The sequence below is a fragment of the Callorhinchus milii genome, unplaced genomic scaffold (genome assembly GCF_018977255.1).
Source record: "Callorhinchus milii isolate IMCB2004 unplaced genomic scaffold, IMCB_Cmil_1.0 Scaffold7, whole genome shotgun sequence".
Classification (NCBI taxonomy): domain Eukaryota; kingdom Metazoa; phylum Chordata; class Chondrichthyes; order Chimaeriformes; family Callorhinchidae; genus Callorhinchus; species Callorhinchus milii.
The window spans coordinates 11,724,246-11,740,890 of NW_024704748.1; the positions used below are offsets into that span (position 1 = coordinate 11,724,246).

General features: G+C 35.7%; 1 protein-coding gene across 2 annotated transcripts in view; it reads right to left on the minus strand.

The window, feature by feature from the left end:
• Positions 1 to 16,645, minus strand: part of parga (poly (ADP-ribose) glycohydrolase a) — a 79,753-nt gene that overhangs the window by 50,455 nt on the left and 12,653 nt on the right. For both annotated transcript variants that reach the window (XM_007898354.2, XM_042336784.1), the window contains exons 6-9: positions 15,481 to 15,603; positions 13,735 to 13,818; positions 12,725 to 12,799; positions 1,644 to 1,736 (exon numbers count right to left, since the gene is read on the minus strand). In XM_007898354.2, coding sequence (XP_007896545.1) covers positions 1,644 to 1,736; positions 12,725 to 12,799; positions 13,735 to 13,818; positions 15,481 to 15,603 — 375 coding nt within the window. The remainder of the gene's footprint in view (positions 1 to 1,643; positions 1,737 to 12,724; positions 12,800 to 13,734; positions 13,819 to 15,480; positions 15,604 to 16,645) is intronic.

Below are 16,645 nucleotides of genomic sequence, written 5' to 3' on the forward strand. Positions count from 1 at the left end.
TCCCACCCTACATCTGTGACCTCCTTCAATCCCACTGACCCAGCAGCCCTCTTCACTCAGCGAACACTGGTCTTCTTCGTGTCCACGGCCAACATCCGCAGATGGATTTTCAGGCAGTCTGCTTCCTTTCTCAGGAATTCCATCCCTCCGACTCGTTCCTTTCCTCACCTTGTTCAAAACCGTCTCATATACCTCTATGGCTACTCTTTTGGTCATCTTTCTCCTCCCCCCCCTTAGCTCCCATGTCCACCTTGGGAGCGAGGTCATTATTGTTAAGTGTTTTGGGATGTTCTCCTGACTTGAAAGCTACTACATAAATGTAAATTTGTATTATATTTTACTGTAAAAATTCTGCAACAGCAAAGAACTGGAGAAGATCTTTGGAAAACATTGAATAGAATGCACAGAAATATTGCAAAGCATTTTGACAAAACTCAAATAATCCACATAAAACAAGAAAAAATACTAAAATGTAGGAATTCAAAGATTATTACTAGATATTTCAAAGTTGATATTCCAGTATATTTATTTTATTGCATTTCAAATAGGAGTGCCTATCAAAAGTCAACAGCATTTAATATCTGAAAAGTTTTGATTAAATTATCTAAATCCCCATTCGTAGCATGTATCAAGTAAAAACTCCAAAATAGATTTCACAAATATATTTGCTTGTTTATTATGAGATTAAAATCAAGCTGGACAATTAAGGAATAAAAGAAAATGGTTTGAGGTTACGTAAATATAGCGGAGTCACAACACGTTGGTTTCACAAACATAAATGTAGAATTGATTTTACATTACAAAAGCCGGTCACCTTTTTGTCTCATTGAGCAATCCTGAGACAAGCAGTCTCAAGGGAAGCATATAATTCCCTGTATTGTTATACCTTACCCAAATCTCTTTGAAGGTAAATCATTTACCCAGAGTAATTAATGTAAAAAATTGACTGACAAATGAAGCCCTCGCATTATCTGTTCAACTTCAAATTAGATCCAAATGCATAGTTCATTTGCTTAGAAACACACAAGTGAGACAATAAACTTAAGCTGTTAATTTAGGGGTTGAAAATAGGATTTTAGTCCAGTTAGTATGCAGTAAAGCTTTTGTTAGCTCAGAAATTTGACAGTTAGATATTTACAGGATTTTGGGGGGGGCAGAACTTACTTTCCCGACTTAAAAAAATCAATTAACCTGATAGTTTAATAAAATCTCATCTCAAACTTATAAGCACATAACTGTAATATTTACTTCTTAATTTCTACTTCAACTGATAAAAGAAAATCTAATTTAAAAAAATCTATGCAACAGATTTGTTTTTTCTCTGTGTCAATAAAATGAATAATGAATAACTTCCTGTCTATTCAGCACGGAGGGTTGAAGAAGAACTTATTTAATTCCAATGCTGAATACTAACTTTCGAGAAACTTTGTTTGCCATCTCTGAACATTGTTCTCCTTTATTATGCTATCCTATTATGGATGTACCTCTTAATCCTCCATGAACCAATTTCAAATGACTGAGGAGTCATAACTTTTAAAAACTCATAACTCAGCTCCAACTCAGCTCTTCCATTATGTGTAGTTCGATTAAGTTGATCAAGCTTTGAAAAATGAAGCCAAAAATCACTGAGCTAAGTTACCTACCTGGGTACAGACAGACAGCAGTCGTAGAGCTAGTTCGGCAATCTCAGGCAAAAGGGACTGTAGAAGATGTTGTGTCTCCACATCATCTAAAACCTGAATAATCAAGAACAAAAATGTCAAACTTGTTTATTGAATCCATGTCTATTTTGTTGTGCAGCACTGAAGAAAAACAGAACATGCTAAAGACACTTTAATTAATAGCATGGCATTTTTGTCTGCTATATTAATATATTAACTACTGACATAAAATATATTGCCAAGGGATATGGCGCAGGAAGAGATTGATTTTAAAGCAGATCTCATTTATGAAAAACCTGAAAGTACTCATTAAGGTGCCGATATGTGCATTATTGTGAAATTTATTGAAATAATTGGTTTGCATAAAAAACCAGAACCGCTTTTGAGTGTATGTAGCTTGCGACATGCCAGCCACCTGGATGTTCTAGATTTCTAAATCCATCCCTTGTGCCAGGTTAACTGAGCACCAATTTCTTAATCCAGGGAGTGGAATAAGTGGCATCTACATGGGAATAGGGAATATATACTATTAAACAAATAATAGTGTCAGAGAAGACTCAAAACTGGAGAGAAACATGTCATAAAGCTCTTTATATTTAATAAAATGCAGAGAAAAGCAAAGATTACATTTCTACGATTTAAGTTCAGATCAAGAATATCTTATTGTTTCAGTATTATTTTTTTCCCTGATTTCTGTCAATATCATGTAATTCTTAAGCTACTAACTTGTGATAAATTATTCTGACAACACTCAAACCCAGGAATCAAAGTTTTATGTACCTAAAGTTATGTAAACATAACATTTGACCCTAGCTCGACTAGTTTTCTGTACCACTGTCGCTTCTGAGAATGTTCCATATATGAGCAAGAGCAATCAGGCTTCAGAATGCAACCACAAAGTGCAAGCTGTCACTGGCTGACAACTTCTGGAGTGCCTGATTTTTGACACACGTCAGCAGCATTCAAATGACAAAAACACTTCCATTACCAGCATTAAGCTTCTGAATACTAAATTCACAGACATATTACAGATATAACACTATAAAGAACAAAGGTAAAAGACTCGCTTTCCAATGCTCATTTACAATAGGTAAAATACTGAGAAGGGCAAAAGTTCAAACTTTCCCAATGCACAAGATCAGCAATTTTAATGGGTAAGACTCTACAACCTCTTTATACTCTAAGTATGCTGTAGCCTTTAATTAATAATACGCGTAACATATTAAAAATCTACATTAATCCAGTTGTTACTCTGAAGTGTTTTAGCAACAATGAAAAATATTTTTTTTTATCAGTGGGGTCTAATTTGTGGCCCAGGTTTACCATATACAAATACTGTGTGTCCGTGGATGAAACCACCATTGCACTTAGCAATGTAATTAAGAGACAATGTACAGAGTTTCTATATTGTTTTCATTTGCCCATAAGTATAATATTTGAATACCTATAATTCCCTCTGTATGTATGTTAACCTAGAAATTCGACCTCAGTGGCTTCTTAAAATTAACAGTAAATAAAACGAGCCAATGCAACACAATATTTAACAATACTTATCTTACAGCTGTAAAATAAGCGTGGTAATCTCTTTATGTGCCGACCTTAAAACAAAATACATATAGCTCTGACCTGCCTAAATATTGATTCAGTGGGATTGGCTAGGAAGTGCCTGAGCAATTAATCACTTAAGCAATTTCATCAGGCCTGGCTCACATACGTTTGATTAAATAGAAGGGAAGAAATGCGAATCGATTTATTTATTTGGAGGACAGCAACTTCCTGGGCAGACAGCCTTGACTCGCAATATACTAAAGTGAACATTTATATTGCCACAAAGAGGTTTGACTAAATACCATCACAACTAATGACTGCTTGTCACAATAAACTGTTCCAGTGTGGGTAATGAATGTCTGTCCCTGACAGGATTGGATGAGAAGGAGCTGAGGCAGCAGGCCTAGCAGCTTTAAATCAAAGCTTGACAACACATCAAATCAAACAAACTAACACCTGTCACATGACTGGAGGCATTTCCATGAATCATAATGCAGAAGCAGTAATCAAGTAAAAGAAGTGTATTCGTATACACATTCATATTTACCATTTTGCTGCCGCTTTTTTTTTAACTCACGCAAATAAAATGACATCGGTTGATTTACTTTGGCAGACTTTGATAATGGAATGCATGTAGCTCTTCATTCTATATATTTTAAGTCAAATTTCAAACAAAGTATGCTCTGAGTGAATGTTACTCCAAAAAGGCAGCTTCCACTTTTCCTGGATCCTTTGCATGTTTTGTCATCATCTTAAGTTGTAAATCAACAACTGAATTTAGTGGGACCATTTCTAAAGAACAACACTAATGAGTACATTCAAAAATAAAATACAACAACAAGATTACATTTGTCAGGAGGACGTCCCAAAATAAGGATTGAAATATATCACAATTTTTTCTCTTCTAAGACATATAACCATTGTAAAACAATAACTAAAGGGAAAACATTTCTTTGGTACACACTGTAATTTTCAAAAGGATCACATGCATATTTTTTAAAAAGTACGATCGATGAATTTATAACTGCCAGTAAGCAAAATATTTTCCAGTATTTTTGCTTTCAATAACTTAATTCCTAATGGTTGTCAGGCTTTTTAAATATCAATCAACAATTATCAAATTTTAGAATAAAGAGACTATTTAGACTGCCTTAACTGTGCAAGCCCTCTGTAAGAATTATCCACTTTCTCCCACTTCCCTGCCTTTCCTTGATACCTTTTCATATTTTTCCTTTCAAAATATTACTATAATTATCTTTCAAAAGCTATTGTGCTTCAACTACAATTTTGGTAGGTAATCCCTTGTCCTAGTATTATTGAGGTAACGATAAAAACCTCGTAATCTCTCCCTTTGTTTTTGTTTTAAAAACAGATGACATTAAATTTATGCTCTCCAGTTACCAGCTCACCAGCCAATGGAAATTATTTCTCCTATTAACTTTATCAATTCAGCTTATAATTGCTGTCGTAACCCCTTCAATACTGTGCACGTTAATTTTTCCAACAAATCTCTTCTGTGGCTCCTTATCAAGTGCCTTTTGAAAATCCATATTCATAAAATCCACTACATTTCCTTTACGTATTTTCTTTTAAACACCAAATTGCTTCGTCTGGACTCTTAAAAAGTGTGGCATTTTGGCACAGTATAGTGAAGGGCAATTAAAACCAATTTTTACTGAAGAGAATAAAAGTTTCATCTTACACAGTGCTGGAACTTCTCTAATGTTACTGTAATCAATAACATAAATAAATAATCCTTGCATTTGATAGTGTTCATAATGTCAAAAATTATCCAACTGCTTCACAAGCAATTGCTGTCAAGTTTAGTGACTGCATATTTGTAGGCAAACAAGCAGTCAATACACCCACAGCAGGTCCCCAAAACAGCCATGAAATTAATGACCAATTTATCTTGAGAAATTTTGGCCTGGACATGGGATATTATTTTTAAATGGTATCATGGGATCTTTAGGATTCATCTGAACAGGCAAACGACACGTCAGTTTAACGTCTCATCTGAAGGACAGCATAAACTACAGGGAATCACTCCTCTAGCACTGAACTGGCACATCGGCTTAGACCATGAGTTCAAGTCGTGACGTGGCTTTTGATCTCAGAACCTTTTGATCCGAATGTGACTGTGCTACCAACTGAGCCAAGGTGGAAACATAAATATTGCTGCCAATCACATGTGGAGGAAATCAACTGCATGTCTATTAAACCCAGAGAAAAAAATAGCATTTAGATGGAAAAAAAATCAGTAAACCTATATTTTGTATAAAATTTTTAAAAATATAAATCCTGTGAAGTACTTTAAGACATCTTGAAGATGTAATAAGGCACTATATCAAAGGCAAGGATTATTATTTTAATTTTAAAATTCGCAGATTTTACCTTCAAAATGCATGCTGGTTTTTACAAGAAATAATTCTTGTAACATACTTAACAGTAACATTTTCAGAGTGGTTACTTTAGTCACAGTGTGCTGGAAAACTAAATTTATTTTCCACACAAATTATCTTTTATTAATCAACTTAAAAATATCAAATCCTTATGTACATATTCACTCTCTTTAAGCAGCAGATAGCAGGTGCAATCTGGCTGAAGAGATCTTTTTGCTAGTTGTCATTTAGATAAATTGTCAGTTTAACCCCCTTCCCTCAACTTCTTTCACCTCCTGCCACATCTCCTGGCTCAAACATGACTAAAATAATGAACTGCATTCTCTTCTGTCTTTATTTACTCAAATGGTAGCAAACTCTACTGTATTAATGCAATACAAACGGTCCACAGCTGTCAACCTTACCGCTCAATTATTTTGATTAGAAACTACAGTGAAAAATAAATGAATATAAGTGCAGCTATTTAACTACATTCATTTAAAATATATGGTCAAAACCGAATTTAGAAACAACCACACTTTTGCTCAACAAAGAATCAGACATTTCGCTTGAGAAAATATATAAAAAAAGAGACAAGACACGCTAATTCTAATTTACATTTGGCATATTCATACTTGTTTGTGTCTTTTGCTGTCTTATGAACGTTGGCCAAACAAAGGAACGCATGGTAAAAGATTTGAAATAAATATTAACTACGTATTTATGTTTTCATCTACATGTGAAATTTTTTTTTAAGTTTTCAGCAAATCATGATTTGAGATTTGACTTTGATGCAGAATCAAATTCATTCAATGTCAATATTTACCACTGTTAGTTTTGCAATGCCATCCAACTGTTATTCATTCCAAACCATTTTGACCTCCAGCTCCAAAAATTAGATGTTTGCATACCATGCAGGTCTTCTGGTTTCTCCTGGCCCCCTTCACACAATGTACGAGCCCACCTCGCACTTGATTTTAAACCCTGCATTAGATCTCTGAATCAAAACTTAAAACATTCTGTCACACACTTGCACATCTAAGGAATCTTGCTTTGAAGTCTCAGAACCCAGGTTACCAACATTACTTCACTTTGTAATGAAATGAATAGGTAGGCACATAGTAATGAAGCTCAAAAAAGCTGAACCTTAGTTTTCAGCAAGAAGTTACATCAACAGATGATACCTCCGAAACGCAATAGAATTTTATAGTGCAACTATGAATAGCATGAGTATCTCTCAATTGAAAAATTATAAAAATTCAGATTAGAAACTTTGATTAACATCAGAATTTGTTTCATTATTTCTAATTATTTTGATACACATGAAAGACCCTTTTAACTTTACACCAGTTTCTCAAAAATAATTCATCAAAAAGGTAAAGGATTGTGATCAGAGGAAAATTTGCAAATTGATTTAACAGTGCCATCTGCTGATAGAAATAATAATAATAATCCTTGCATTTGAATATAACACATATCACATCGTTGAGACGTCTCAAAGTGCTTCACAGAATATATTGTAAAGTGGATTGACAGTGTATTTTGTGGGCGAAATGCATCAGCAAATTGCGCACAGCAGTGTCCCACAATCAGGTATCAGGACCAGACATGAACAAAGCAGCACCCAGCTAAAAGTGAATTCTCCAGTTTCTCTCTCATTATTTGTTATGCTTCTTTAGCACATGCTGATCTTTGCTAATGGTTTTGTTTGGCCCCCTTCTGATTTCAACAGCGTTTGCTAATTGAATTAACGACTTTTGCAACAATGTGAAGATGATCGACCTCTTCAGAATTACAAAACAATTTAAAAATTACAAGTTTTAAAACCAATCGAATATTGTTTTCTCAGCAAAAATAATTTCTAAATGTTCTTCATTTATGCAAAGTAAGCCAGGGCTTCATTATACTTGAACGTGCTGTACGAATTTCAAAACTTCATTGCTCAAAGTGATCGACCAGTTACAACAACAACAACTTGCATTATATAGCGTCCTCCACCACGGGCGGCGTCTCAGTGCGTTTAACAATCCGCTCTGTGACAGGGAGTTTGGCCAGTGGAGTTTGGCAAGGACTGGAGTAATCAGGGTACGAAGTTTGGTGTGGGTGAGAATGCGTGTGGCATTTTGAATGAGCTGAATTTTATGAACAGTGGAGGAGGGGCATGAGAGGTGACAAAGGCATGGACAAAGGTTTCGGCAGCTTTTGGGGTGAGATATTGTCGGAGATGGGCAATGTGGTGGAGGTGGAAGAAAGCAATGCTCAAAAGTTACGAGCATTTCTGACATTCACAGCCAATTTGTCCCATACCAAAGATTAAGACAAACAGTGTCTTTCTGTTTTTGAAATGCACGGAACTCTTCATCCAAATGACGCATATATTATATTTTCAGCTGTGAACCAAACCTCTTGAATTCAAATTGATAAAAGCAAACTACTATACAAGAAAAATATAATATTTTCATCTGTGAACCAAACCTCTTGAAGCGCTCTGAGACGCCATCCAGCGTGGAGGCGCTATATAAATCCAAGTTGTTGTTGCTGTTGAAATTATCAGGAAATCAACATCAATAAATGATCAATGTAGTTGACACACATTAACTACATTCACTGATTCTTGGCTATCTCTGTCATAAGCTTTCCAAATTCACTAATCTAAGTTCCCATTTCAGGTCTAGTGACTATCTACAGATTTTTATTAGCATCCTACTGTTGTAGTATCTTTATTTACAAGATCATTTAGGTGTTTTCAACTTCATCTCCACGGTTTTAAGTTTTTTTGGTCTATTTTCAAGGAGCGTCTTTAAGAAACATCTGATTTTGATGCTCCTTGCTTATTACTCATGCCAAATCATTAGTTGTGGATTCTTCCAACACTGTGAACAAATGTTTTGGGTATATTTTAATTTCTAATCAACTTAAAGTGTGACAGCAATGTTGGCCTGGAGCAGTAGTTTGCCATAGCTTGGAAACTTCAATCAGTGCTGAATTATTTCAGATGGAATATGCAATATGAAAAGCTCACAGGGGCAATTTTTAAATCAGAAGATAAATCTTCAGTAGCCCTCAACACCATTCAGTTATCTTGACTGTAGCTGGCCAGTCTCTGGAACTCCATTTGGTTTGCAAGACTATTTGGTCATCTCTAACAGTTATAATTAAAAGTCCCCAAACATGAATGAGGAGTGGAAAGATAAATGCACATACTGTTCTCTAATTTCCTAAATCTAAAATGTAGTTAAGTGTTGCACAAAAGACACACTAGAAGACATTTTTTTCTAAAGCAGCTTCCATATGCTAAACTTAATGAGGTGAGCACACATCTACGTTGCAATACCCACAGTGGTATACTCTTGCAGTTATGTTCCCATTGTCACCAGTACTTTGTTAAATTTATTGGCTTCACTCCACTGGACCACTGTTAATTTTTCTTCAAACTAACCCAAAATGGTCTAAAGCGATTGGTTTAAATACATTAGGGATTTTCTCAATTACTGCTTCAGTTAACAGAATGCCAGGTTTTATCATAAGACTTTTAAAAAAAACAGAAATTGAATCAACAGCCTCATGAAAACAATACAGCAAATAGTCATCAACAATTTTATAGTGTTTGAAATATCACATTTCTATCCTTTTAGTGAGAGGAACCAACATTTTTTTTTCAATCTAGCCTATCAGTGACAGCTGTTGATTTCATGCTTCGTGCTTGCATCTTGCCTAATTAGCTGTCAGTCCACTTTAGGATCCTGGGAGGCCACTAAATATATTCATGCCAGTTAGTAGCCCTGCTCATAGTCATCAACACTCAGATCTCACTGCAGCCTTTACCCATTTCCTTCACATCACAAACAATACTTTACACCTGAGTAAATTCAAAAAAAGTAACAATTGCAACCAAAATCTCCATTCTAATACACTATTTCATTCGTAAAAAAAACAACTTTATAAAGTTAATAAATTGAAATAGACCCTGCAAATATATACAAAAGTCAACACATTAAATGAATTGAAAAATTACCATTTAAGTAAAAACATCCTGACAAAACAGTTATAGTGCTTTCTCATTCAGCATAAGGTAATGAATGCATTTTGCAGAGATTCTTTGGGCAGACTGAAAAGTCTGACCTTTTAATATATACCATATTGTCATTTCTGACGATAAAATCTCATTAAGTTGTCCACAAGGCATTATGAGGTACTTTGTTTGGATGCCATAAGGCACACATGAATAAATATGTCATTTTTAAACCAGAATGTAATATGATAATAAATTTCATCCCTTTGTATTTACCAAATCCATTCATAATCAATGCTCAATTAAAATAGACCCATCCCATTAATGCAATTCTCAGTAGTCAAGCAATTTGTATGCTAACATATCAATAAACAAAGAACATTACAAGATCAGACGTTAACTTCATACCACAAACAGTGTTTTAATGAGAGGCTTTATCTTGGGAAAGTAACAAAACACACCTGAAATTTAGATGATATCTAAATGCCATCTTGATTCTATCAGAGAAAATGCAACACCAAAAATCATACTTCTTTGAACCAGTAAATTTTGTGCAACTGTTTTTGTGCACAGTTAATCCATTTCAGTTCACAGATAGTTAATCATTCTCATAGGAAGCTACTAATAATTTAGTTGATTAAAAAGTCATACCTGTGATTAAATAGGTGGGATGAGATGGGAATCTGGGTGGGAATCCAGATATAATTACATTTATACAAGGTCATTTTCAATCCCTATAATTTGAACTTGCTTCTTATGTGTAATAAGAAGTATCCATAGAACTTATAGGACTATCTTAAAATACGCAGGGTTATGCAGCTTGTCCTTCCTTCAGCTCCACAAACACCCACTTCAAATTGAAAGTGATCATTATTGGTTTACTTTTGGGGAAAAAAGCTAGAAAATAATTTTCACGTTATTTTCATGACAACAATACAAATTGCCATTGATGACTGTATTTCATTTTTATAGTAGCAAAGAGGACGAAAACAGCTGGCATGCAGAAAGCTTTTTTCCCCTCAGCAAAGCAATTTTAGGAAACCTATTTACTTAAAACTTAAAAAAGTATAGCTAAGAGCATTTGTCCTGCACTATTCAGATCAGTTAACAATGCATTTTACATTTAATATATAAGTGGAAAAATGGTAACTGCAACAGTTTCTGTTATCATGAACATAATATTGCAGAAGAGATCCAGTTGAAGACGACCCTTTGGTGCATTTGATCTCATCCTTTGAAAAATATCCACCTTACCATCTTCCTGCAGCAGCATCCAGCTATTTTTTTTAATGGATCCAACCTTCTATCCTCAACCTCACTCTCTGGTAAAGTATTCAATACCATTCTATACTTCCTAACGTCTGTTTGAAATGACCATTTAAAATCGTATACACCTCCATAAGGTTCCATTTGAGACACCTCTTTTCAAGAAAAAAGAGCCCTAGCTTGTTTAATAGCTCATTCCTTTACTCAACCTCACTGATACACTCTCCAGGATCTGTGCAACCCTCTTAAGTTGTGGCGAGTAGAAAGTCAGTGCCTCAGAGCTCGGGTATAATTTCTGGGCATCTGAACTCAACTGAATGGCAGTACAGTATCCCATTTATCTTGTTTATGCTGCCTCATACTATTTTGACATGGTTAGCGATGAAGTCAACTTACGAGCTTACATCTCTTTTAGCTTCCCCTTGGCAAATTCTTTCCCATTCATGGAAAGACAAAGCTAGAATGGTTTCTGATAAACCTACAGACCAGAAGGCCCAGTCAATGTTAAGGTATTTAATCTCAACACCTGAAGCTGTTAAGAGACTTCAACTGGTCTTGATGCCTCTGGGCGAGAGAGGAATTGATAGGCCAGAGTTTCCCACTCTTCCTGGTTACCCATCCGATCAAATGTAATGTTTTTCTTATTCATACATATATAAGTGAGTAAAGGACATAGTTGTGATGCCCTCCATGGTTTATGGCCTGTCAACAACTGCAGCAAATCAACCCCTTTAGCAAAGAAAAATATTGGGGAAAATGGACTGCATTCAAAGTATAAGGAGAAAATAAAAGGATGCTAAAGCAGTAAATTTTATTTGGATAGTAGCTGGCTTGGAAGACTTAGTAAGTCTGACAGCCTGTGAAAATAGAGCTGCCATGCATAGTTGAAAGACATAGTCACTGAAGCAAACTGGGTTAACGTGTGCATGTACCAAAGTTAATTCAGTCATCCCAGAGAGCTGGCCTCAGAAACTCCTTCCAGCAAAGCTTCCAATGTTAACAGCACTCAGTTTAAATGAAAACAATTCCTGAAAAATCCCAAAGGTATTAAAACCAATTCTTTGCAAAGGAGTAAAGAACCAATCTGTTCAAAACTTCAATGAAAATTGCTTTTTTTTTGTATTGGAATGTTACTGTTGAAGCTAATCATACATGTCAATGTATATAACAACATAAGCAGGGAAAAAAATTAATAGCAGAGAGTATGGAGAGATAAGAAGGCAAGTGGGATTACAGAAATAATTCTGCTTACATTTGATATGGTAACAGCTTTCATGGTGGTTTGGGGCGGGGTCTCAAAGCGCTTCATATATTACTCTAAAGTGGAGTACCTGCGCACCTTGTGGGCAAATTGGCACCATTTTGCACATAGCAAAGTCCCATAAACAGCCATGAAATCCAATTTTATTTGAGGGATTGTTGTCAGGATACTGGAAGAAACTCCCTTCTGGAGTTGACCCCTGCTGGAATACATTGCTAATGAGGGACCAGCATTAACATTATTTCTCTCTTTCTGTGCTGTAAATTTTCTAAGATTCTAAGTTTATTTCAACGGTAAAGTGCCCGATCTGAAAATGTGTTTTTTTTTAAAAAAACGTACCTGACGTGAAGATATTTCAAGCCCAAGAAATGCTCATTTCTCCAGACATTTAGAAATCTAATTATTAAAATGATATTTAGCTTTTTGATATTATAACAACGTTCTTATAAAATCTTTAGGTAATCAGTCTGTATTAAGACTGTAAAAATAGCATACATACGCCAAAGCTGCAAGATTTGATATTTATAAATGCAGAGACATTTCCTCATCATATTAAAAAATTATACTTCCAGAGCCTCACTAATCATTTACTTACCTCGGTACAAAGATAATTCAAAATAGTGAAATCCCATTTCTTTGCATATCCTGCATTATACTTCAGTATAGCATCCTTTAATTAAAAAGGAAAAAATGGTAATTAGAGCATGTCCAAAGCAGTTATTTAACAGCTTGCAAAATACAGCCTTTTCTTCAAGTCACCAGTGACAACAGGCACAATTATTCCACAAATCTGACCTAAACATGTGTTCGTGAAATGAAAAGAGGTACAAGTCTGCACATGAATCCTGATTGTTGAAGAGGTCAAAAGAATCAAGAACACAAAATTAAATCTGCTGAGGTCAGGGATGATCACTGTAGTGAGTTCAAAAATTAGGATGATCAATCGGGAATAATTAAGGGATAAAATTAACAATATAGCAGATTTCTGGCTGGGGAAGTTGATCGCTTATTCCACCTCAGAATGAGAGGTATTGATTTAATATTGCTTAGCCTAAAATGAGCAGTAGACAAAGGGCTCTCAGATCTCTTTAATGTCACTCCAACCGGTGATACACAAAAGAGGTCTGGAGACAATTAACTTTCTATTTTTTCTTGCAATCCAACAGAAATTGTCTTCGCTTGCAGTCTCCAACTGATATTGGAATCTCTTAACTGTTACAATAGGCAGTGCAGCAATTTCTGGACAACAGTAATATGTGAGTTGTTTCAAAATGGAATAAATGCACAATTTCAATTATTTCATCTGTATCGTGGTTGCTTGGAACATAGCAACCACGTTGAATCAATTGTGATAACCATAATACTAAACATATCTGAAATGTCACACACACAGTTTAAAAAAAGTCTAACTTATGCTAAGTACTAAAAATAACAATCTTTTTCACTATGTCTTTAGAATGCTATTGCAAAAACAATGCCAATTTTCAATGTAGTCTCAACTGCAGTCAAAGAGACAAGTCTTCAATCAACTAAATAACAAGAGTAAAAATCTTATTTTTGTAAAGAATCGTTCATAAATACAATTAACCTTGTTTAGAATCATACCTTAATATCCAGTGAGTTATCAAACTTTCGTAACAGTGCTGTGTTGATTAATTCCCATCGACTACGCACAATCTTGTCTCCATCCTAAAATAAAAAGTAATGTTATCTTTCATTACTGTTTATGATTCCTAGCAGTACAACACCAAGTTACCAATGACAGGGCAACTAAAAAAAAACTCTCTAGAAATCTACATTCACTGCAAAAGTGAATACTCTGTAAGTATATTCTATAATTTTGCATTCTATTCCTGAAATAAAAACAATGTTTGTATTTAATTTTGAAAGAAACAGGTAATTCAAATGTGTGTCAGAAAGTACCAGATCTTGCTAGAGTTGAGATTTTATATTAAACAATGCAGTTTTGTTGTCATCTTAATATACAGTCCGTCATAACATGTTAGTTGGGGGTCAATCAAATGACAACTAGCAATTTAACGGGGTGTGACTGTTGGTCAATGTTTCTGCAATCATTGCACAGGTACGCAGAAAGCCAGACGGCTTCCCTCATCAAGGGAGAGAGAGTGTGTGCGAGTGATTGCGTGAAAGAGAGGCTGACTGACAGAGAGGCGAGAGTGATTGAGAGAGATTAAGCATGAAGGAGAAAGAAAAAGAGAGCAGAGAGAGAAACGAGGGCAATGTTTTGTGGTTCACTGTCAGGACAGACAATTAGAGTTTCCTTTGACAGACGCGGTGTGACCGAGGACAGACACCAAGATACGTGCGCACAGTTTCCTCACAGAAACCTCCCTCTTTCCCCAGTGAAAAACTCCTCTACGTCTTTTATTCCCAACCCCACCCCCACCATCTCTGCGACCTGCTGACCCGGCCGTTCCCTTTGCACGGCAAACACCAGCTTGCTTCAAGTCCCCCCACGTCATCTGCCGCACCATTGCCATTTTGTCCCCGCTCTCTGGAGTTTCATTCCTGGAGTCCATCCGACTCGCTTGCTCCCTCCCGTTTCAACGGACGTCAAGACCTAACTCTTTGACCACGCTTTTAGTCATCTTTTTCCTTCCCCATCCCACCTCCATCAGCTCCCACCTCCACCTCACTGTCCAGCCAACAGTGTCGAGCGTTTTGAAATGTCCTTCCAACATGAAAAGGTGTTGTGTAATTGTTGCTATGTTTCTGGAAGGAAAATACAAAATATTGCTTATGTAGCCCGCAGACCTTTCTCAAACAGGGAATCCGGCCAGTGGCAGCCAAAAGGTTGGATCACGCTGATATAAGACATTAAACCAAAGTCCCATCTGCCGTTTTAAGAAGATGTGAAAAAACCCATGATGTTATTCAAAAAAAAGCAGAGTCCCTTTCAGTGTTCTTGCCAACAATCTTTGTAATCATTCAACTCATGACTGTCTGGACACAAATGGCTGACGCAAACAGTCTCTGCACATCACGCACATTGAGACATTTCAATGTGACAAGGTGCTTGAAAAATTAACTTATCCTCATTGCGCTGCGTACCAAGTGTGTACTGTGTTCTTATAGTGCCATCTTGTGGACAAAAATATAAAGCTCTGTGATTCAAAGTCTCCCCAACTAGTCATATGTTTTTTTTTAAAAAAGTGTTGGTACAGTCAGTGAAAGTGTGAACTAATATGGGTTTCATAAATTCTGTCAATATAAGCAACAGGGCTTCTAAAAGATTGAAAACATTGAAGAATATGAACTTTTGGCACTTCATGTTCATGAATATGTTTAATTGTCATGTTGCTACTTAACTGTAGAATGGATTGCTTTTACCTCATTTTCAACAGGGTAGAGATTTTGATCAGAGCAGGGCATTTTCACATGCTTATCATCCCAGGCATCTTTAAAATAAGTGGGATAGGGTCTTGGGACATCTCCACTTTTCAGCAAATCGGTCTGCAATTACAAAGCAATTTTTAAAAAAAATGTTTTACACACACTGTACTCAATACTCAATTTGAAAAGAAAATCTTAAACGCATTGCATTAACACAACATTAAAGCCCTTTACCAACACAGTGGACAGAACATCCCACAGAACATCCCAAAAATACAATTATGAAACAACAAAAAATGAAAAAAATGATATTATTTGACAGAAAGTATGTTTTAACAAGGCTTGTAAACAATTAGTGATCTTTTTTGGGCACTAGACAAGGTTAATAAATAGGAGTCTTCAAATCGAGATAATTGATACAATCAACAATTCCTTTTTCATAGCATCTGCTTGAGTGCAAATTAAAAAGAGCTTGACAGCAAACATAATAATTCCTTCAAAAAAAATGGTCACTCGATCCACCATCGTTTGTGGGACACTGCTCTGTACAATTGCCTGCCCCGTTTCATCCATAAAATATGCAGTCAATTCATTTAACAGTATATTCTGTGAAGCACTTTGAGACGTCTCGAAGATATGATAAGACACTATATCAAATGCAAGGATTATTATTATTGTAAGAAAACTTAAACTCATCTACTGGATTGGGCTATTCCATAACCTTGGCCTGCCTGAAGATCTCTGCCCTTTGTCATAGCAATCACATTACACACTGCATTTTAAGAAACAATAAATCACCCGTTCCTTTCAACTCTGAACTCTATGAATTAAAAATGTATCTTTTGTGCAAATGAAACTAACACTGCAGGGATGGAAGTGAACTTCATGGCACAAAGCTGTAGATTCACTGTTTTCAAGTAGATTTTATTTTACAAAAGGATGGTTCAAATGCTAAAAGTACACCACTACCTGAAAAACAAATTTCAGGAGGTTTGGGGTACTTGCCAAACGGATCTGTAAGCCTTTTTGTTTCCAGACTTAGATCTTTATAGTTATTCCGCAGGTGAAGTTCATTCATTTCCACCGTACAAAACTTACAACCCACTTTGGTAACCTTTATGCCTCCAGTAACAATGGTGGCATACAGAGGCCTACACTGCAA